This window comes from Diadema antillarum, unplaced genomic scaffold, assembly GCF_040938485.1.
Source record: "Diadema antillarum isolate AM-2024a unplaced genomic scaffold, OU_Dant_1.0 scf00000020, whole genome shotgun sequence".
Taxonomy (NCBI): domain Eukaryota; kingdom Metazoa; phylum Echinodermata; class Echinoidea; order Diadematoida; family Diadematidae; genus Diadema; species Diadema antillarum.
In genome coordinates, this window is record NW_027270909.1 from 3,226,875 (window position 1) to 3,252,190 (window position 25,316).

General features: G+C 37.1%; 1 protein-coding gene across 1 annotated transcript; it reads left to right on the forward strand.

Annotated features, from left to right (window-relative positions):
* Positions 1-12,871: 12,871 nt before the first annotated feature.
* Positions 12,872-13,411, forward strand: LOC139729649 (interleukin 17-like protein). Its single transcript, XM_071640579.1, has one exon. The coding sequence runs from the start codon at positions 12,872-12,874 to the stop codon at positions 13,409-13,411; it is 540 nt and encodes a 179-aa protein (XP_071496680.1).
* Positions 13,412-25,316: the final 11,905 nt, after the last annotated feature.

Below are 25,316 nucleotides of genomic sequence, written 5' to 3' on the forward strand. Positions count from 1 at the left end.
CTCTTGTGTTATAGTATTTTTTCTTAAACAACAAGTTCACCTTTATATACATGTGGATTAAGTAAATGCAGCAATATCATTAGAACACATTAGTGAAAGTTTGGGGAAAATCGTACGATCCGTTCAAAAGTTATGCATTTTTAAATCATCTGTGCAGTCACTGCTGGATAAGAAAGAAGTCTACTACTGTGTATGATGTCACAAGCATACATCGATATAAGGAAGATGTAAATGGAATTTCACAAAAACTTTGAGTTTTTTTGAATAAAGTGCACATTTCCTCAATCTGTCACTGATGTATGTTAAGGGTAATATTATTCCCCCTGCCTTTTGACAGAGGCAAGTCAAGCGTTCTTATATCATTCGAGAAAGTGAAAATATGTTGAATTGTCTTTATATTTTATTTACATCGTTATAATTATACATGTGACATCACAAGCAGTAATCTTATCAAGCAGTGACTTAGCAAAAACTTCAAAAATTCAAAACTTTTGAACGGGTTGTCCAAATTGTCCTCAACCTCTCGCTGATGTGTTCTAATATTGCTGCATTCACTTTATCCACATGTCTAGGAAAGTGATCTTGTCCTTTCAACTTGTTAGGAGGATACTGTTAGACGCTTAAGACCCACTTCTACTACTGTGTTAGCATAATGGATCAATCAGTTCTCTTTCTCTTTAAACACATAATGTTCAAATTTCAATCTAATCATCATTCTAGTTTTTGACAGTTTCCAACCTGCATTTGTATGTGTCATTAGGACGTGATCTGTGTGTGTGTTTGTTACTTTTTGAGTTCTCTGTATATTGTAATTTGCGAAGCCTGTAACAGAAATGTAGGCTCTATTACTCAATGTTTGAGTACGGGAAAACAAGTCAAGTGTGACGTCATGCATTACATGTATCCACTATGTGGCATAATGTTGTTACCTTCTGGAAGAAAAGCTGTATTCCTATTAAAGTGTGCAGTTAAATATATTCCTATATTTATTTATACGTATCATAACCCACCTATTTATGTGTTAATGTATGTATTAGCCTCTGTACAATAAACTGACTGTAATATTATGTATTTTACTGTTTTGTATATTGTAATGACTCAAAAAGTAGATGGAGTTTCGAAAAAGTAATATGTGTGTGTGTGTGTGTGTGTGTGTGTGTGTGTTTTGTGTCACATTTTAAGTCAGATGTAAACTTCTGGAATATGAAACCGTGGAAAAAAAAATTAACCTATATAATGACTGTAAAGGGTGTTTAGATTGGTAAATTATCATTTGGGCTATTACCACTTGGTCTCATAACCAGGTGGGCTAACACCATTCGGGCTAAACCCAATTCGGCTACAACCACTTCGTCTATTTACCATTTCGTCTAATTTCCACTTGGTCTAATATCCAGTTCGGCTAATACCACTTAGTCTAATTCTCAGTTAGTCTAACACCACTTGGTCTAATTTCCACTCCGGCTAATTGCCACTACGTCTAATTTCCACTTCGTCTAATTTCCACATGGTGTAATATTCACTTCGTCTACATGCCATTTAGTCTAATATTCATTTGGGCTACACCCATTTCGGCTATTACCACTTGGTCTACATATCACTTAGTCCAATTTCCATTTCGTCTAATTGTCATTTGGTCTAATTACCACTTAGTCTAATTAACACTTGGGCAAATCTTCACTTGGTCTAATTTCCATTTCGTCTAATTCTCACTTAGTCTAATGCCACTTGGTCTAAAATAAGAAACATGAACCATGGATTTAAAAAAGGAAGTGTTAACAACCGTTATATATCATACAACTCTATGATATACACACATGCGTGTGTTTTTATCTTTAATACAGCCATCTTGTGATACAGAAACCTAATACAAGACTGATCATTGCAGACTTGAGCGGGGGGAGGGTGCGGGAGCCCTCCCACACCAGGGATTTAAAAAAAAAATCTGTCTATAAAACTTGTATTTCAGAGCATCCAAATAATTGCGCTTTATAAATTGTTTTCGACGGAACCACAGGCGTAAATATACAGTGCGTCCCAATAAAAAGGAAACCGGAATTGTCAGTTATATTGCTACCTCAAACAAGTGGGACCGTTTCAAGTCGACAATACGCGCAAAAACATGCATCAAATTGCACCATGTTCATCATCAAAATGCAAAAAATTCTCACCGTGGGAGGGGGGACATCTCCCTCCAACCCCCACCTCTCGCTCCTCCGCTCGCTCGGGCTCGGTCGCGTTTATGACGTTCAGTGTAACATAATTAATACAAAACATTTATTCAGATGACACAATTTTATAGGCAAAATGTTCGCTAATAACCTACATCAAAATGTGCTGCTACCTTAAACATGGGGGATTGTTTGAAGTCGATAAAACACGCAAAAAATACATCAAATTGCACCATTTACAACATCAAAATGCAAAAAGTTCTCACCTTGGGAGGGGGAATCCCCCTCCCACACCTCCCCCCCCCCCCCATCGCTTGCTTCGCTCCTTCGCATATAACCGCTCCCCCTAAGATCAAATCCTTGCTACGCCGGTGATAGGCCCCACTGATTAGTAGGCCTTCACAGTAATGTCACACAGGCGGAGCAAGAGCTGAAATACCACGATTTAGTCATTCAATGATAAATTAAGTCATTCAATGATATATTAATATTTCATTTTCTTACTTATTTTTTTTCAGGAAAAAAATCCAAAATTTCACCAATAGTGTGCACCAGATCGCTGAATTTCAGGTCTGGAAATGCAAAATCTTCCTCGTGTGGGGGGATACCCCTCTCCCAAAATCTACCCCCGCTCGGTTGCTCCGCTCCCTCGCACAGACATTTCAAAAACAAAAAAAGGTCTTCATACTTTTAAGGTCTGATTTTCCACCGAAAGTCATCTGACAAGCAAAAAAAAAAAAAAAAAAAAAAAAAACATATTTCATATTTCATATTTTTGCTGCCACTTTCCTCCACTTTACATTTCATGCAAAAGAGTGGGACATTCGATCCCTGTAAAGTGTGAGTGTGTGTGTGGGGGGGGGGGGGCGGGCGGCACCAAGTTTTTCTCCCCCCCCCCCCCCAAGGCTCCGCCGGTTCAGTTATGCGCTTGTTATTGTGGTGATGGTGACTATCGCTGATCATCCCCCTCCCCTCACTCCTCAGTAAAGATTTGCTGCAGGGCTACTACTAAACATTAAAAAAAAAAAATGAATGAATAAAAGTAAGTAATTCAAGGCCAATTAATACACGCATTTAAATTGTGGGCTTTCACCCGGACCCTTTCACGAAAAAAGATGATTAACCATTCCACCTTCTTACGCAATATTGCCCTTAAAATTTAAATCTGTGTTTGAGCCAACTTAATTACCATATTAATCGACACCTAGACTCAGTAGCCTAGAGTCTGTGGTAGCCCAACTGGTCATTAGACCAACTGGTCATTAGCCAAAGTGGGAATTAGACCAAATGATGATTAGACGAACTGGCAATTAGACCAAGTGGCTATTAGACTAAATGAAAATAGACTAAGTGTAAAATAGACCAAGTGAGAATTAGCCCAAGTGGATATTAGACCAACTGGTTATTAGACCAACTGGGAAATTACCAACTGGCAAGAGACCAAATGGTGTTAGACCAACTGAACATTAGACGAACTGATATTAGACCAAGTGCAATTGGACCTAGTGGCAAAAAAATACATTAAACCAAGTGGCAATTAGACGAAATGGGAATTAGACAAAGTGACAATTAGCCCTGGTGGTCAGTGGACCAACTGGTTATTAGACCATGTGGCAAGCAGACCAAGTGAGAAGTGGACCAAATGGGCTTAGCCCGAATGGTGTTAGCCCAACTGGTGATTAGACCAAGTGGGAATAGACCAAGTGGCAATAAACGTTTAGATATGGTTAGACGTTTAATTTCCGTTTCCTCATAGGGCGGGAAACTGTACTTCTCAAGATTGTGCGCACATGTTGTGCTTGCATGTACCTACTAAAAAGGGCACTAATCTATTGAGCTCAATAAAACGCATAAAGAATCATGTATCGTGTCTGAGCACATTATTGACTTCCAAAGAGCTTACAAATACTTAGAGTTTTTGTTCGCAAGAACCGATAAGTCCATATTTGCCAAATGGAGATATTTGCGATTAAAGGTCAAGAAAAATAAAGAGAATTATAAAATGAATGTTTCTTTTGACCATAACTTCAAAAATGTACCTGTATATGTAGTGACTAATACATCATATAAAATGTATTATTTTGTACTTTATGACATAGACCGTAATTCAAAATCTTAAAAAAAATGGACTTATCGGTTTTTGCGAACAAACTCCTCATGTATATAAATCATATGCATACATGCATTTATCTATATTGTATCGAATACAGATTGACGTCTGTTCGCCGACTTGCTTAGTAACCCGGCGCTTAACCACAAGTGACCGGTATCATTTTCTGTTTTCACATTTGTACGTGTGCGTAAGAGTTTGAGTGTGGCTACGTAGATCTGATGTGGATGTACTTGATCGTGTTGTTGCACGGGTGTGCATTAAGTTATATGAATGTATGTGTGAGTGTGTGTGTGTGCGTGTGTGTGGTTATATTATTTCAACGAATATGTGTAGGATTTAGGGTGTTGGCTCAGTGAGAAGAGAAGTGAGTCAACTGTTTTTCTTTTTCTTATCTCTCAGACCAAGCACATACAATTGTACATACATTATTCAACATAATTTTAATGTAATCAGTTAGGCATACTTGAAATAACACACACACACAGACACACACACAGACACACACACACACCCAACATGTAACGCAAGTAACACACATGTAACGCAAGTAACACACACACATACACATAAAAAAAAATAACGTTACCTGCGTGTACACAGCCAGAGCCTGAAACAAACGCGCATCACAAAAAAAGGAAGATAATTCCAACTCGTTAAGAAAAAATCGTGAAAGAAACATTAAAATGACGTAACGGAATACCTTGTTTCCGTTAAAAAAAAGAAAAAATTGAGCGGTATGAGCTGGGGGAATTTCATTAAGCGTTTTGGTCGGATATTTTTCTGACAAACTGTTACAAGCTACTGAAATCCTTACATCTGATTGGCTGAGAGCAAATTTGTCTGACAATTTTGTCGGACAAAATGTTTCATGAAATTCCCCCCCCCCCCCTGGATGATCATTATTAAAAAAAAAAAAACTATTCTTAAATATCTATCACTGGACGATAGTTTCGAAAAGTTGGTCCTTCGTAGGGACGGAGTATCTTATTTTGGTTGTGGTTTCATTTCAAGACTTACAGTTATTATATAGAACTGTTTATCTCTGCCATTTACTCGAAAATGAGAATTCAGTAATTGAATAGGGCTACTTCCGAAGTGATAAATGCATTTGAAATATTAGCAATTTGTAACTCGGTGTTCCAAACACACAAGTATGAAATGATGTTGACTTTAATCTTCTCCCTTAAAGGATTTATCAGAAATGATCGTAATAGCTTGACGTCCAGTTTGTACTGTGATTTCTTCCGCCATGGTGTTTTCGTTCTAATGCAGGGGAACAATAATACAAAAAAAAAAATGCTACGTCTTAGAAATGAACTTTGCACCTTGTGCTTACATTTAATCATTACTTCAATAGACTCCTAACTGAAGGCGCCACAGCTTGATTTCTGCCCAACTGCTACAACTTGAGAAAAGAAGTTTCATAACTTTTGCCCCTCACTAATCAAATATTCCTGTGCAAATTATGGACACTTGACAGTGATGTGCAACTAGATTGAGAGGACCTTGTCGACAAGCAGATGAAATATCGAAGAGAACGTGAGCCATGAACTTATGGAACAAACACAGTACTACCACACTGTGTTCACATAGTTAACGATGTGTAAAATGTGTGAATACATTGTGTTCACAGTGTTGCCACAGTCTCAAATTGAAAACTACGTGGTTCACCACTTATAACTTACATAGATATACACAGTTACCACAGCTTACCACATAATGGTAACAGTGTGTCATATGCTGCAGTATGTGGGCATGGTGTGTTCATAGAGTTGTCATAGTATGAATTTTCAGACTACGTGGTTAAGCACATACTTATCATATGTGACATGCAGTTACCACATGATAGTCACAGTGTGTCACATATTGCATTCTATGGGAATAACGCCCCCACAGTGATGTCACAGTGTGAAACGATATACTATGTGGTTTATCTCCTATATAGCCAGATAGTAGTATAGAGTTACTACAGCTACCACATGATAGTCACAGTGTGTTTCATATTTCATTCTGTAGGAAAGATGTGTTCACGTAAGAGCACAGTGTGTTTTTAAACTATGTGACTTACCACATGCTAAATCTGATAGAAATCACAGTTACCACAGCTTACCATATAATAACCACAGTGAGTCACATACTGTATGTAAAATTTGTGTGCCAACAGAGTTGCCACAGTGTGGAATTCTAGTGTATGATGTTCTTCACCGAAAGTCACATAGTAATCACAGTTGCTACAGCGCTTGCAACACACACACACACACAACCGAATTGTGTGACACATTGCAGTATGTGGGAATATTATGTCCACCGAATTGACACAGTGCGAAATTCTAGATTATGTGGTTTGTCACCCAAAAGTCACACAGTGACTCATCATGAACTACAGTTTACCACAAACTAACCACTGAACGTGTCACATATGTTGCAGCATGATTATAACAATGAATTTAAACAGTATTTAACCTATTAAGTGGGAGTGATGAGGTACAGTATGTGACACTTCGCGTGTGGTATTTCTGTGGTTCCTATAGTATCCTGTGGTGCTCCTGTGGTAACACTATGGCACAAAATGTCATAAAGCTCATAAATATTCATTAAATGCAATCAAAATGTTAGAAAATTCCTAATAAATACTTCTAATTTCAGGGTATTTATGATAAGTCTTTACTTTGAACTTTATCAAAGATTGTCTAATAATGTTATAATATTCCAAATGTTATAAATTTTGTTATGAAAGTGTAACTTCATTTCTTGATAGTAAAGTATTGTCTATTTGAGAACCATGCCTTAATGCATTACGAATAGATGGCATATGATATATTGATACACCCGATGTCTAAGTAGGAATGGGATGACTGTTATAGATTTATTTAGGACTACAATGGTAATAGGCCGTATAAGTTGCTTGAGGTTACTATTACGAGAAGGACAGGTTATATAGGAGGGAACATGTTGTCCTGAAATTCATCACTCGCCTGTTGGGTAAATTATGATACATTTTATTATGGCTATTGATTGTCTTAGATTTTTTTTTGACTGTGTTTGCTAACACAGAGTGAAAGACTGTGGTAGATAACACAGTATGAGACACTGTGGAAGATAACACAGTATGGGATGCCTCACTATGACATACTATATGCCTCAGTATGAAATACTGAGATTTTCCACAGTGTGATAATAACACAGCATTACCCTACGTCCAATTTCGCAGGTAACCATAGTGTGAGATAACACACTGTGTTTCACACTGTGAATCACAGTGTGTTTTAATATGTGGCAACGCTATGACTATTCCAAAAGAGATAGATACAGTATGGATGATTAGACAGCAAACAGCTGACAAAAGGTCTTGAATACGATCTTTCACATGAAAAGCTTCATAATGAGTGACCTAAGGAAAAGCGATATGTTGGATGAATCATTGGAGAATGACAACACCTGAATTGCTGAGGTTGAACGGAGACGCTGTATGTGTATTGTTTGATTGATACATTTTATGTATGGTGCATTGTACATTTACAATCTAGATGTCTTCTGGGTGTGAGACCTTGGCATTTTGTTGTCACACGGAGGTGCGATAGAACAAGGTCCGCCGGATTTTCGTATTTCCGCCAAGTTCACTAGACTGTCATTTTTTCCTCCCGTGGCATGATCAAAATAATGTAGACTGATCCAAAAAATTAATCAAGTTATTTTTGGAATTAATTATCCAAATAAGCTATTGTCATACTATTTTGTTCAGAAGTGATATCCTTCTTTCTCTTCGTTAATTGTCTTGTCTATAAACAACTATTTCCCCGTCGTGATCATCCACCTGTGGAATAAATTTGTAAAACCTTCGACTCTTCACGTCAGTCAGGTCAATTTGCTTTGCTGATCAGCAGTGATTCTGACCATTAATTATCTAAACTGAGCCTACATGCTGTTGTGATATTATGGTGATATCACTTTTAAAGATGTGAATACAAGGGAAGCCCCAAGTACAGCACCGTAAACTGGTAAAAATTGGGAAACCTGTTCATCGTTATAATCTAATATCGTCTCATCGAATAAATTAAAGCTAAGTTAATGGCGAAAAAAAGCAACGAATGCAAAATAACAAAGTGACTTTTATACGGCTTTGTATGTCTTCTAGATGATCGTTACCGATAAGTCCTCAACAGATAAGGAGTAGTAACGACATTAAAATAAGGAAAACTATTGGGCAGGCACGTGGGTTACTACCAAAATAGAAAGGTATATACTTACAACTTCGGACTTCGGACAAGTATATACGTCAGTGGTGTAACAATGACATCAAACACTTCTGAGAATTCCGCATAGTTTTGATTTCACAGAAGGGAACTTACATTTCCGTCTACTCAAAGAATACTAAACTACATTAACAAAGGAAGAACCAGCCGACCACAACATCCGTCATGTTATGATAGTGCGGAATGCATGTGAAAGTACAGGTCATCAACACACACATATACATGCAAGCTAACTTGGTGCCAGGTAAAATATAACTGGTAAAATATCAAGAGTGAAAGTGTCAGGGGTAGAGGGCCAAAATACTAATAATATTATAAGAAATGCCAATTTTACAAAATATAATTTTTTTGGGTAATGTTTTACATTTATTGCAACATAATTAGATACGAGTGTTGTTGCATTGTATCAAACGGTTTTGAATCAGTAATTGTTTAAGACGAACGCATCAGAGATAGAGACACTATGCCGTGCCAAATATTTCTGTCAGTCATCAGAGTTTGGAAGTCGGATATTTCATGCTCAATATCTCGTGCAATGCAATCAGTATAGTTCAGAAGTCTCCCTAGTCTGCATGGGCAGGATAACCTCAAAGAAATTACATCGGACATTTATTCCTTTACACGGAAACAGGGACAATTGTGTTCTACGACTATATTCAGTATGAGTAATCATTATCTAATTCGGCACTATCTCCGAACAAAGATGTAAAAAGTAACAAAACACCCTAAAAAAAAATCTTCGATCCTTTATAAAGACATTCAAATTGTGCGATATTTTATTTTGCGCGTGGTTATCTATTACATTGTCGGGATGAACTTTTTTTTTTCTATTTGATAAGGAAATTTCATGGTATGTATGATCATAAGTACATTTGTTATGAAGCTCAAACGTAGTTTGAATGAAGAAAGGTAAATGGAGCGATTATTTTACGCATCAGAATGATATCTGTACTGGGCTAAGTAATTTGTTGTCAACAGAAGATATCATAGATTACGATAAAGAATAGTCAATAAACAGGTTTTTTGAATATTTTTAATTAAAATAAAATCTGCGATACCAAAATGTGTATATTTTGTTGTACCAACTATAACTGCCAGACGAAAGCAAAAGCCCATGACTGATAGTTTGTCAGGGAGCATTTTAATTGAATTCCACTTGACAGAATTGTATTGTGAAAAGATCATAAAATTTGAATGTAGATTGGAAGTATTTTGAAAAGAGTTACACAGACAAATCAAAACTCAGTAAAGGAATCTTTTTACGTAATGATACTTTCTCGGTTAAACAAAAACCGTTTGTCTGGAAATTTAGTGACAGAGATTTATGTAATATTTGTGATTGCAGGAAAGACTTCCAACATGTTCTCTTGTACTGTAAGATGAATAGATATATATTATGTCTTTTCCTGAAAAAAAAACCCAAGAGGTAAATGAAAGATTGAATCAGAGACTCTCTCTTGAATGAAAGCTGATTCATTTGGTAAATTTTGAATTTTGAACTATTTATAAAGTGTTGATTCTGGAGAATAAAATAGGGGAGGAAAAAAAAGAACAAATATCTGTTTGCACTGTCATAAAAAGCCGACTGTATGTGACATCAAGCCGGTCCTGCAGGGCCTTTTTCATGGTCCATGTCTCGGATATGTATTAAGGTATGTTGACAAAACAAGCCGTAAAAAAAAAGGAGGTTTGTTGTCCTTCCAATCTTTGACTGCTATGCAGTCTGTTACACGTTTTTCAAGTTGGCGCTCTGGGAGTCAAGAAGATGTTAATGCCCATTCTCTTCCACCTAAATATTCAATAACATTGGCGTAAAATGTACACCAAATAAACAACTTGGTTATAATTCAAAACAACTTGCATGCTTATCAAAAATGCCGAATATTTCAAGCGATAGAGATGAAAGATATTTACACGATTATACACTTTTGCAGTGACGTTATACCGAAGCATATCAATAGATTATTTTCTTTAAGAAGATATTAAACAAAATATTATTTCTTTTTGAAAAGTGGAAAAGGTAAAGATCAATGAAGGAGGATTTTTCTCCTTTTTCTTTACATTGGAAAATTTCTTGCACTTAATGGCTTTACATTACAGGAGTGATTGTTCTATCGCAGCGACTTTCCCTTGATTATAGTATCAGAAGACTTGTGTCAGAAATTGAAAGAAGACATGCCGATGTATTTACCCCATTTGATGTTTAAGTTTATATGCATGTTTTCGGTAGAGAAATATAGACAGAGTGAAGTGGACTTGTCACTATTGAATATGACACGATATTATCCTTTCGATGTCTTGGTTGAAGATGGCAGATAACACTTTGTCCTTCCCTACTGAAAAGAACGCAGTGTCCCACAGTGCGTTCACACTGTGTTCACAAAGTCAACTATGAGAAAACGCTTTAATTTAACAGTCTGGAGATTATTTCACACTGTGATGTGGTTTTTCACAGGGTATTCATTATTAATGCTTTGTTCCACACTGTGAATTAATGATTCATACCTATGAATTGATGATTCACAATGTGTTCAGACTGTTGATATGCTCGAATTTATCTGTGTGAAGAGATTTCACAGTGTGTTTACAATGTTTTCGCAGTGTGTTTCACATAGTGTTTTACATTGTGGGACATTGTGTTCTTTCCAACAGGGTTATTTGCAATGTTTTGAATGCAATTGCGAACACCTTTCAGGTCTTAAATATATCATATTATATTATATTATATATATTATTATTTTGTGTAAAGCGTAGCAAGGATGGCGAAACCGGAGGGAGGGGGAGGGGCAGACTGTCCCTTACATTTCCTTTTCTAGGGAGAAAACGTCTTTATATTTTAGTCGACATCATTATATTTAGTAGCTATTTATCATTAACTATACTTTTCACCTCAAAAAGTCAGATTCTCATATTTCCTTGTTTCTCTTGATATATCAATAAGTTGTTAATAAGATATCCGTTTTTGTATAATCCAAATTGGAGTTGCTTCCGTTCGTACGGCTTCGGTTTTTCCCACTGCAAAACAGAAATTGTTCCCGCTGGAAAATTTTCTGTGACTCTTAATTTCCCGTTTGCATCAGTATCTTTACCTGTGTGTTTGAGTTTCTCTCATAAATATTGTTTCAGGAACATAAACTCTTTCGAGTGACAGATCCTTTAGAGTTACAAACTGTTTAATTCAGGGTTTCTCTTTATCTAAAACATTTCATCAGAGATCTGCGTCACCAAATAATGACTTCCGAAGTTTTCTTTAGTATTGTTGCAATGAGTACTTTTGTTTAATAGTGCTTTGGTCAGTTCCAAGATATTAAAGGATTAGATCATTAGAAAAAAAAATCCAATTTGTTATTCTATTTGAGTGGAACAGTAAGTGTATTCTTAAGAAGGCTATTTTTGGATCTATATGTACATAATCTAATTAAAGCTGCATCTCCTGGGAATTCCCTTGCCTGTGGAGAGGTTTCATATTTGAACAGGGTGTACAGACGATAGGCCTTAGTTTAAACAGCACAAATAATAATCTCGGGATGTCTATGATAGCGGGAAGGAACTAGGAAGTATAAAGACACGTGCCGTGTCCGTACAGGTGACATAATCTCCATCCGGTAAGCTGATGGTATAAAACTCGTCGGTGTGGGGTTTTCTCCATCATCTTAAGCCTGCACGCTAGGACATCCAGAATATCACTGAGCACTTCTTGCCTGGAAGATACCTCGACGTCAACTTACTAGAGAGGACTCGTAAACGTCTCAATTGGAAAAGCACGTTATACTGCAAGAAACAAGAGGATTTAAACACCACGCTCAAAATGAATGTGAGTCCCACCACCACTTTAGTTTGACATTCAAAAAGAGTCGTGCCATTATGAATATCTTACCGTCACATCTGACATTATTTGACAGTTGGTATCGTTGCAATTACAGTAATTCCGCGTGGTATTTCAGTTGACCGCCTCCGCTCGTCTTTCATCTAGGAAACACTCGAAAATTGTGTCGCCATGAACGTTATGTATAAGATTAAATTTATTTTGTATTTGTCGATTAATCCAGGTTAATATATTTTTGCAAAAGCCGTGTGTAATTAGTCTATGACAACGACCAGAAGGGCAAGATTTACCGTCATTACGTATTCCATTTAAATGATTTCCCATTTGCATTGAAACTCCGTTACTAGTTGAAATGCGAATAGTATTCAAGTTGTTTTCCACTTATTATATTTTCTGCATTGAGATAAGTAATTAGTTTGATACAATTTCATCCATATGGACGTATGGACGTATCATTTACCCATCTCTTATCATTTTGCCTCATCAGACCCTACTTCTACTTACGTCGATGGCAGCAGCCATCTTCCAGACCGTTACATCGTCACCAGTCCCGAGCACCTCTCAGACATGTCTGCCAAGAGACGCAGCTGATTCCCATCGACGAGAACTGAACTCTAATCTTTTCTATCCTAAAGCTGCAGCATTCGCCGTACAAAGTTTCAACCTGTCGACCAGTGACATGGGCTTGGCCGGTACGTCAAGCTGTCCGTTTGATGGCGTCTCCAGCCCGCAGGACTGCCCCGTAGGAGCGAAACCAAACCCTGGAAGTCCGGAGATTGTCAACCAAGACGGCTCGTGTCCATGGACCTACGTGGAATGCTTCGATGCCGACCGCATTCCAATGGCGATCACTATGGCCCAGTGCCAGTGTTCTGCATGTCTGGATCCTTACACACACCAAGTGGATCCCAACCTTCGATGTCAACCTGTGATGTACAACATGAAAGTCCTGCAGAAGACTCAGTGTGTGGATGGCCACTTCCGGTACGAGCAGAAGACCCTTCAAGTCCCCGTGTCATGTGCCTGTATGCGCATGAGGCGAGCATAAGAGGCCAGCTTTTGGTGAAATATCCATGTCTTGAGTTCTTGCTCGAATGTATTCAGTATTGACTATTCAAATATTTTTACTTATTCTTGTAAGATGTGCTAAACTCCTGTCTTGCCTTACACCTTGTCATCTTCAAGAGCCATCTATAGCTCTTACTAAAACTGAATTGTTGTTAAGATATTTCTTATCTTAAGAATATTTGTTATCTTATTTTTGATTACTGATGTAATTAGGCCTTCATATAAATGGATAAGACGTCTTTTTGTATGAATGACGCTTATCGACTTTCTCTGTTTAGTTTTGACGATGATTGCATAGCAAATCGATGGATATTATTGATTTATACGTTATAGCGGAAGAGTGGAAATTCAGAAAATCAGAAATTAGTGACGATTACATTTGAAAAGGAAAAGGTAGAGTTTAATTTGATTTGATAACAACCACAGCCGCTGCCGTAGTGATATAGATGAGTCGAAGTTCATGATTTTTTTTTTCATTAAGACAAGAGGTAAAAATCATTCTGTAGTTTTTTTTTTTTTTCAAGATGGTTTGTGATGTAAAATTGCAATGTATCTCCTGTGTAATAGTATTTTTTAAAGGACAAGTTTACCTTCATATACACGTGGATTAAATAAATGCAGCAATATCGTTAGAACATATTAGTGAAAGTTTGGGGAAAATCGTACAATCCGTTCAAAAGTTGTGCATTTTTAAATTATCTGTGCAGTCACTGCTGTATGAGAAGACTACTAAAGTGCCTGATATCACATGCGTACAGCAATACAAGGACAATCTTAAAAGAATTTCTCAATGTTTTTTTTTTTTTTTTTTTAATAAGGTGCACATATCCTCAACCTGTCACTGAAGTATGTTAAGGCTAATATCATTCCCCCTGCCCTTCTGAAAGAGGCAAGTCAAGCGTTCTAATATCATGCGAAAAAGTTTGTTGACTTTTCTTTACGTTTTCTTTATATCGTTGTACACAAGTTACATCACAAGCTATAGTAGTCTTCTCATCAAGCAGCGACTGAGCAAAAAACTTTTGAACGGATTGTCCAATTTTCGTCAACCTCTCACTGATGTGTTCTACTAATATTGCTGCATTTCCTCAATCCACATTTGTCTGAATGTGAACTTGTCCTTTCAACTTGTTAGGGGAATACTGTAAGACGCTTAAGACCCAATTCTACTACTGTGTACATATGGATCAATCATTTCTCTCAATTTTTTAAACACATAATGTACAAATTTAAATCTAATCATTATTCCAGCCTCTGACAATTTCTAACACGCATTTCTATGATATGTCACGAGGATGTAATCTCTGTGTGTGTTTGTTACTTTTTTAGTGCTGCGTATATTGTAATTCACGAAGCCTGTAAAAGAAATGTACAAGTTGTAGGCTGTATTACTCAATGTTTGAGTACGGAAAAAAAGTCAAGTTTGACGGCATGCATTACAAGTATCCACTATGTGGCATAATGTTGTTACCTTTTCGAAGAAAAGCTGTATTCCTATCAAAGTATGCAGTTATACATATTCATATATTTATTCATACGTATTATGATTGACCTATTTATTTGTTAATTTATGCATTGATGTAAGCCTCTGTACAATGAACTGACTGTAATGTTATTTATTTAACTGTTATGTATACTATAAAGACTCATGGGGTTTCGAAAGAGTAATGTGACTTTTTGTCGCATTTTAAGTCTGATGCATACTTCTGTAATACCAAACCGTTAAGAAACACTTAACCAGGATAATGATAGTAAGGAGCGTTTAGACATGGTTAGATGTTTAATTTCCGTTTCCTCATAGGATGGGAAGCTGCACTTCTCAAGTATATTGTGCATACATGCTGTGCATGCATGTACCTACTACAAAGGGCACTAATTTATTGAACACAATAAAAAGCATAAAAGATAATGTATCGTGTGTGAACACATTATTAACTTAACAAGGAGTTTATAAATTCCTAAATGATATGATGATATGTATATATATATATATATATATATATATATAGTACAATATATAGTAGGATGGAAGGCGTTGCTTTATTAGTGACTTAGCTGGACAGTCTGTTTCGGCCGAAGCCTCGTCAGCAACTAAATCAGTTTCTTGTTAAAGTACACATTAAAGTACACACAGAGTTCGGGCTACAGATAACGGCCAGTGCAAATGACACCATCGTCGACTTCCTCGATGTCACATTCGACCTCACCAAGAAGGAATTCAAACCATACTCGAAGCCAGAGGACTCGCACCTATACGTACATACAGAATCGAATCATCCACCCACCGTCACCAAGAGAATACCACAGTCCATCCAGACCCGCCTATCCAACATCTCCAGCAACGAGGAAATCTTCAACAGCACCAAACCAGACTACGAGAACGCACTCCACGAGGCGGGACACCAAACAACATTGACGTACACCCCCAAAGAGACCAACAGCTGCAGAAAAGAAAGACAACACCAAAGGAAACGAAACATAACGTGGTTCAACCCCCCGTTCAGCAGACATGTTAAAACAAACATCGGGAGGAAGTTCCTAGCCCTCGTCGAGCACCACTTCCCTAAAGGACACCAGCTCAGCAAGATATGCAACAGGAACACTCTGAAAGTAAGCTACAGCTGCATGGACAATATGCATACTATAACAAAGGCACACAACAACAAAATAATCAACAACAGTCAAGAGCAAGCCAGGGACTCCTGCAACTGCAGAAAGAAGGAAGATTGCCCGATCCCTGGGAAATGCACAGCCAGGAACATCATATACGAAGCGAAGGTAGCGACCCCAGACGATGAGAAAATATACATCGGCCTTACCTCAACCTCCTTCAAATCCAGATATGCCACACACAAGGCAAGCTTCACAAACAGGGAAAAGCGACACCAGACAGAACTGAGTAAACACATTTGGGGACTGAAGGATGAAGGCACTCCCTACTCACTCACATGGAGGATCGTCAGGCACGCCCAACCGTACTCGCCCAAAACAAACCGCTGCAACCTGTGTCTATGGGAGAAATACCACATCATCACGGCCAAGAAACCAGCAATCCTGAACTCAAGAACAGAACTCATTTCAACATGTAAACATAAGAAAAAGTTTTCCCTCGCAGAGCTTGGTTAGCTTCCCCCCCCCCCCCCCCCCACCTCCCCGGCTTCCACATGTAACAATCTAAGCCATACAAGTGTATTACCCCTGCCTTAAGCCCAGTGCCAGTGTCATTGTCAACTTTATTGTGCTGTTAAGTAGCCACGTGCATGTATTTTTTGTATCTTTTGTATCTTTTATTTGCTTGCTTGAGTGCACCAGAGCCGTATGTCTTACACTGTACTTTAACAAGAAACTGATTTAGTTGCTGACGAGGCTTCGGCCGAAACAGACTGTCCAGCTAAGTCACTAATAAAGCAACGCCTTCCATCCTACTATATATTGTACTACATGGGCTCCTATATAGTTGAGCACTGTCAGCCATATTGCAGTTCATACTCTACTTACGTATATATATATATATATATATATATATATATATATATATGGGTCAGAATTTTGAACGATGTACAATTGAGCCAAAACAAGGCAAAATTTAAAAAGTAGGAAATTCTCCAAATTATTCATCTTACCTGAAAGAGTATAACTCAAGCTTTAATATGAACCCAATTATACTAGGATTTTCCCAGAGGAACAAGTTTTTATTCACCGCTGAAGTTTACCATGTCCAGAGCAGCGAACGTCCGTGAGGAATAGTACAGCACATACACTTGAATACCATTTAACATAGTTTGCAAAGATCTGATTCAGTTCAAAATCCTAACAAAATATCTTAAGGGACATGTGTACGTGCTTGCAGAATATTAAGCTTGTACTCTTAACCTGTACGTAATGGTAGACAACTGATGATTTAACTAAATTCGTCGTTTCTGTTGAAATATTGCTCTTCCGCTAAACACTTTCTCCACTTTACGCGCATTTTACAGAAACTCAATATTTTGTCCTCTTATTTCACAATCCCATACTTCAATCCCCACTCCCAAATAATAACATACCTTTTTAAGATGTATCTGATCTATGCAGTCTCTATAACCCAACGAACATAGCATAGTTTTCATCACGGAGGTTCGCATGTAGCTCACGGACGTTCGGAACAAACAAGATGCAGCTCTCTTGAGTTGGAAACGCATTCTACTCACAACAAACAGCAATTTCATGTCGAGAACAAACTCCTCTGCAAAATCCTGAAAAGATATTACCAATTCTTTATTATATAAGCTTGTTTATCTTCTCATACTGAGGAATCAAAGGAAACAATTTTTTCCATCTCTCGTAAATGAACGTACAAACGTACGTGTAATCTCAGTGACGTAGTCCATCCTTGAGAACGAATATATATCAAAATTTCGTTATCATGAAGTAAAGATTCAGGTCCTAAATTTGTTATCTAAAGTCTACAATGCAAAATTTGCTTATAACGAACATGGTCACAGCTAAAATTATGACAAATAATTAACAGAGAAAGACAACAGGAATGTGCTGCGTTATAGAAATACGAAGTTTAGCTGGGGAGGGCAAACGAATACGTTGGGAAGAAATCCCTCTATGTTTGCTCCTTGTGTTACACACAGTTACCGAGGAGAGTTTGTATTATTATATTAGTCAGAAATGATAATAGGTTCGATACTGCGAAGTTTCTTCATAACAAGACACAATAAGTCCATATTACTTGGATGGATGTTTGTTACTTCGATATTATACAATATGGTTTGTTATAACAAACATTTTGTAGCGCGTCATTTCGGAGGCTCGTTATTCATACAGTTTGTCAATACGAAAATTGATAGAGTTCTTATAATTATGAAGCTTTTTTATTCGGTAAATGATAGGAATCTCCGAAGGTTAATCGAAAGGTTTATTAATGGCAACATGAAAAATCATTTTCGCTTATCCAAATGTGGAGAAACAAGCAACTAAAATCCTCCAAATTTCAAAACCTCATAATAACCGTTTTCACCTAAACGAATATCAGGCCCTTTCCACTTTTAGAAGAACGGACCTAAAATAATGATCCTTAATATTTATTTTTCGGACTAACAAACTTTCGGAATAAGAAAATCTTTAATAACAAACCTCCTTGATTAACTACAAACTTTTTTTTTTTATTTTCGGAATAACAAACCTTTGGACATCGGAGTAACGAATCTTAGGAAGAGCGAACGTATCAAAGTGCAACCTTAAACCTATTCTTAATCATTACTTTTTTTAACATGTGTTTTCAAAGTAAGCACAAAAGCACAAACAAAATGACGATCTCTCTGTCTCTTAAATGTAAAATGAAAAAAAAAATCTTGGAAAGAATTACAAATGAACATTGCTTTTCATTGATGAGTATAAAACAACACCATGTGATGATAAGCGGAGGATTTGTTTGTTTTCATCAGACAATAATTGTATACTGCATTATTTTTGTTCGCTTGTGACGGTATTTCGATGAATAAAAAAACATAAACAAACAAACAAAAACTTCTCCAGAGGAATTTGGTACAACGGGAGTGCACTGGCAATTCTTTTCTCTGTGTGTTGGAGCTCGATCCCTTCTCTGTTTCTCAGTCATTTTTATTCAACTGCTTCCACGTCCTTTTGAAACTTTTCCATTTTTTATTCAACACATGCCCATTACAGACTTCTTCCGTCATTATCCTGCATGTGATTACGTAGCACTTTTTGGATTTGTTTTGGTTTGTTTTGTTTTGTTTCTGTTTTCTGTTTGGTCGCAGCATGTCCAGGCTATTGAGGGAATGAGAGAAAAATCGTCATGAAGAGAAAAATAAGAATGAATTAAGGCATTTAATATCATGACAATTACAGCGAACGTCCGTTATGGAGGCCCAAACTGGATGTGTTCTGTTTGAGACGGCAGCTACCATACTCAAAAGATAAACACTTGGCGCACCTGTCACTAAAAAGTGGCACTGGTCCTCTTTCTCCTACTATGTAATCCATGGACTTATTCTACCAACGAACATCCGTGACTAAAACGTTTTCCTGTTGTTATTACAAGTAAATTGAGTGCTGAACATTATTCACTTTTGGGTATGAGCGGCTCGGTGATTTGGTAATATTTTCAACTAACATTAACTTTATGTGCAGTGATATATTTGTAATTATCAGCAATTTCCTTTCTCGGACAGAACGTCCGTGAGCGAAACTTTCAGAACCTGTAACAGTACAAATTGTCTCCAGGTCCTCATTAGAAAGAAATTTAAATGCACAGAAATTACAGATTACGCAAAATTCCATTTTCCTATAACTTTGTTTTAAGTGTCTAGCTGTTTTTGTATAATTAGAGGGAAAACAAGAGTAAAATTGTGAGTAAATTTTCAACTGTTTCTTCATCATGATCACATAACGCCTTAAAAATTCTGAAACTACTGCCCTAAACTCATTGTTTTCTTTGTAAAACTTTATTTGTGGCTATTGGAGCTAAAAGTTTTAAAGAATACAGGGCACTTTCGGGACAAGTTATCCCTATCGAAGGGATTGCATACGTCACGGACGTTCGCTGGAATTGTCACGGACGTTCGTTCTACTGATAGGGTCATGTTCCCGGACGGATAACTAATCGGCAGAGAGTACCTAGCCTTCCTAACTCTTTCAGAAATTTGAAAAGGTATTGTCAATGCAAATTATAAGAAATTTGACATCCTTACAACATATGTATTGCTCAGAGGGGACCAGGAGGTGAATTTTCAGAGAAAATATTAATTATTTGTTAGGTTTTCGGTGAATTGCATGGTCCAAAAACTGCGGACAAGCCTCAGTCCGCTCCAAAAATAACATACAGCTCCTCGGCTAGAGAGCCAAAGGTAAAATGCACCTTCGTCATCAAAGCAAGATGGTGTCCCACTCGAAAACGTTTTAATCATCACGGACGTTCTTTTTTTTCTCGGAGGTTCGTCTAAAAATATAATTTCGGTTCCTATTTGACAAAGGATGGACAGAAACTCAAAACAAACATATTATCGTGTGGCTAGATCTTAGTTGATTACGACTCAGAACAATATCACCAATAGCGTTTAATGGGATACGATCTATATTAGAAAACAGCGGAAGCACGTCCGTGACGAAAACTGAGTATAATTTTGCATAAAAGAATATTACGTCCCATGTACAGCCAGCAGACGTACAATTTTTGCAGGATATGTTCATTAGGTGGAACACCAAATTTTCGTATACATTACAGTTGGGACAACAAAGTAGAATTTGCAGCAGCGATAGAAATAAAAGCACCACGGACGTTCGTCTGTTTAGGACTTTGATATTTCAATTGTTCTCTGTGATTTTATACGTGCTCATAAAGTTCTTATAATTTTGTGGTTCATACTCATGATGTGTCAGATCCAGAATATGGTCAGATATTAGATGCCACGTACCATTAAAAATGCACATCATTAGTTTGAAAAACAAAAATTATTGTGAAAATAGCGTTTTTACCGTATTTTTACGCTTTAAGTCCTTGTCAAATGAAAAATATCAGGCAAAAGTTAACCAAACCATATATTTCCTGAAAGGAAATTTACCAATCTTTGAGATGACATGAAAAAATCTGGTTTCTTAGATCATCCTGGCGTGTTCTAAGGGAAAGAATGTCATAAGGTGCGAAAATTGGCAATTGTACATCGTTCAAAATTCTCACCCATATATGAAGAGTTTGTTCGCAAAAACCGATAAGCCCACTTTTGAAGATTTTGAGGTACGGTCTCTGTCATAAAGTACAAAATAGTACCTTTTAAATGATATATTGGTCACTACATATAAAGGTACATTTCTGAAGTTATGGTCAAAAGAAGCAAACATTTTCTTATCATTCTCTTTATTTTTCTTGACCTTTCATAGCAAATATCTCCATTTGGCAAATATGGACTTATCGGTTTTTGCGAACAAACTCTTTATATACAATACAATTGTACACACAGATATATATTATATATATATATATATATATATATATATATATATATACATGCATACAACATACATACATACTTACATACACAGACACATACATACATACATTTATATTTCATCGGATATAGATCGACGGGGGGCGCACCGGCGCACAGTCCGTTCGCCGACTAACTTTATAGTAACCTGGCGCTTAACCACAAGTGACCGGTATCAATTTTTCTGTTTTCACATTTTTACATGTGCGTAAGAGTTTGAGTGTGGCTACGTAGATCTGATGTGGATGTGCTTGATCGTGTGGTTGCAAGGGTGTGCATTTAGTTGTATGTATGTATGTGTGTGTGTGCTTGTGTGTGTGTGTGTGTGTGTGTCTGTGTGTGTGTGTGTGTGGATATAGCATTTCAGTGAATATGTGTAGGATTTAGGGTGTGTGCTCAGTGAGAAGAGAAGTGAGTCAACATTAAGTTTTCTTATATCTCAGACTGAGTAGATACATCATTCAACATAATTTTGATGTAGTCATGTAGGCCTACTTGAAATTAAAAAAATATAAACTCACACACACACACACACACACACATACACACACAGAAACGACATACACATGTAACGCAAGTAACACAAACACACACAAAAAACGTAACGTGCGTATACACAAACAGATCCTGAAAGAAGCACACATCACAAAAAAGGAAGAAATTTTCTACTCGTTAAGAAGAAATCGTGAAAGAAACATTGTCATGACTTGATAGAATACCGTGTTTCCATTAAAAAAAATAAAATGAGCAGTTTGAGATGGACGATAATTTAAAGACAATTTCTAAATATCACTTGCCTAAATTTTCGAAAAGTTGGTCTACGCAGGGACGGAGTTTTTGATTTGGGTTGTGATTTCATTACAACACTTACAGGTATTATACTGTTTGTCATTGCCATTTACCGGAAAATGAGAATGAAAGAATTGAATAGGGCTACTTCCGAATTGAAGAATGCATTCGTTCCAAGATTTGAAATATTCGCGATTTGTAACTCGGTGTTTTAAACACACAAGTATGAAATAATGTTGACTTTAATTTTCTTCCTCAGGGGATTTATCAGAAATGATCATAATATCTTGACCTCCAGCGTGTACTGTGATTTCTTCGGCCAAGGTGTTTTCGTTCTAATGCAGGGGGGATAACAATAAGAAACTGCTTCGTCTTACAAATGAACTTTGTACCTTGTCCTTACATTCTATCATTAATTCAGTAGACTCCTAACAGGAGGCACCTCAGGTAGATTTTTGCTCTGCTAACTTTTGTCAAGTTTTCTGCTCAACTGTTCAACTTTGTACCTTACGTTTCTTACTTTTCATCTATGTCCTTATACTCTTCTTTCAGGAGGGGATGGGAATATATTACAGACTTCTAACCGGATGCGCCACAGCTAGATTTCTGCTGAACTGATACAATTTGAGAGACGACGTTTCATGACTTTTGTCCCTCGCTAATGAAATAGGCCTGTGCAAATTATGGACACCTGACAGTGATGGGTAACTAGATTGAGAAGACCTTGTCGACGAGCAGTTGAAATATCGAAGAGAACGTGAGCCATGCCCTTATGGAACAAATACAGTGTTACTACACTGTGATCACCTAGTTAACTATGTGTAAAATGTGTGAGTATAGTGTGTTCACAGTGTTGCTACAGTGTGAAATTACAAATTATGTGGTTCACCACGTACAACTCACACAGTCATACACAGTTACCACAGCTTACCACATAATGGTCAAAGGTGCGTTATATGCTGCAGTATGTGGGCATGGTGTGTTCATAGAGTTGTCATGGTAGGAATTTTCAGACTATGTGGTTAACCACAAACTTATCATATGGTGACATGCAGTTACCACATAACAGTCACAGTGTGTCACATATTGCAGTCTATGGGAATAGTGCCTCCACAAAGATGTCACAGTGTGAAACGATGGACTATGTGGTTTATTTCTTTCACAAAGTAGTATACAATTACCATAGCTTCCACATAATAGACACAGTGTGTAACATATTTCAGTCTGTGGGAAAGATGTGTTCACGTCAGAGCACAGTGTGTATTTAAAACTATGTGACTTACCACATTCTAAATCTGATGGAAATCACAATTACCACAGCTTACCATAAAATGACCACAGTGTGTCACATACTGTAATATGTGAAATGTGTGTGCGCACAGAGTTGCCACAGTGTGGAATTCTAGTCTATGTGGTTCTTCACCGAAAGTCACATAGTAAATCACAGTTGCTGCATCGTTTGCCACACAAAAACCACATTGTGTCACATATTGCAGTATGTGGCAATATTGTGTCCGCCGAATTGTCACAGTGTAAAATTCTAGATCATTTGGTTTCTCACCCAGAAGTCACACAGTGAATCGTCATGTACTACAGTTTACCACAAAATAACCACTGAACATGTCACATATGTGACCGTGCACCTCAAAACGAACATAAAGTCGCACACACTGATTTTGCGTGAGGACTGAAAATATGTGAAATGGGTCAACCTAGCTGAACTTGAATTTTTCATATTTTCTGAAAGAGCGGGTCTTCTTTTACATTATGCTAAAATTTGGTATCATAAAACGGGCAGGAAAGTGCGTCTTTTAGCAGTTTATCTCGAACATTTTTGGTAGAATAGTGTGATTAGGTGTGTCTTTAGAATCCCTTTTTCATTTCTGAAAAACCTTGTCCACATTCTTCACTTTCAACTCTAATAACTTTTGAAAGGATAGTGCTCCTGCTTTGAAAGTTGGCATTAATTATGAACAGAATGTGTTAATGAGGCGTGCTTAATTTCAGTTCAATCTGATAATCCCTTCATTGTTGTTACTCTGGTGGTTTACTTCCTGTTTTTTATCCCATTCATCGCACAGCCAGCACGGTTTGGTAAAGATTAAGCGCTTGAATAGACACTGTACTTCAGAGCCTCTTTTCTCAGTTCACACTTTTCTTGAGTTTGTGCTTTCTTTCCAATATTTAGATAGGTTAGGAGAGTCCATTTGATTTGAGTTATACATCATTTTAAAGCTCAAAGTCTGCTCTTTCAGAATATAGTCTTAACTAAAAATTCATGTCTGGCGACTTTTTTGTTTGTTTTGAGGTGCAGGGTCACATATGTTGCAGCATGTTGAAATGTAGTGTTGCAGAAATGTCACAGTATCGACCGACCCGCAAGTGAATGGCGATGGGGTATGTCATTAAAATTGTGATAATAATATTGCCAGGGAAAACATTCATTCACTATTTGAACGCGACACAGGATATTCTTGTGGTATTTTGGAACATATGTAACAGGACAATACCACACAGGAGTATCACACAGGAGGACCACACAGCAAAACCACATAGTACTCCATATCGCACAACAGCACATAACAATACTTAATACCACACAGCAATAACGCAATAAAGGCAAAACCGCACAGAATACAGAAGAAGGTACCACAGAAAAATACCACAGGGTATTATTCTGGTTTTTTTTCTTGATATACTATACCACAGGACTATCACAAGACAATACAATGTACCACACAGCAGTACCAACTGGAATAGAATAACAAACAAAAAAAAACCACACATATATTTCAGAATTTAATTGACCAATGAATAATGCTAATAACAATTGATTTAAACCGTAATTAATCTGGCCTATCCTCCTACAGTACTACCTATTAAGTGAGAGTGCTGAGGTACAGTATGTGATACTTCATGTGGTATTTCTGTGGTATTCCTATGGTATTGCTGTGGTACTCCTGTGATAACCCTGTGGCACAAATTTTTACATAGCTAATGAATATCCATTAAAAACAATCAAAATTTTAGAAAATACATAAAAGACCTCTAATTTCAGAGTAGGCCTATTAATGATGGAACTTACTTTGAACTTTATTA

What these genes read in the sequence shown, in the direction of transcription:
- LOC139729649 (XM_071640579.1), top strand. Translation starts at nt 12,872, where the DNA reads ATGGCAGCAGCCATCTTCCAGACCGTTACATCGTCACCAGTCCCGAGC.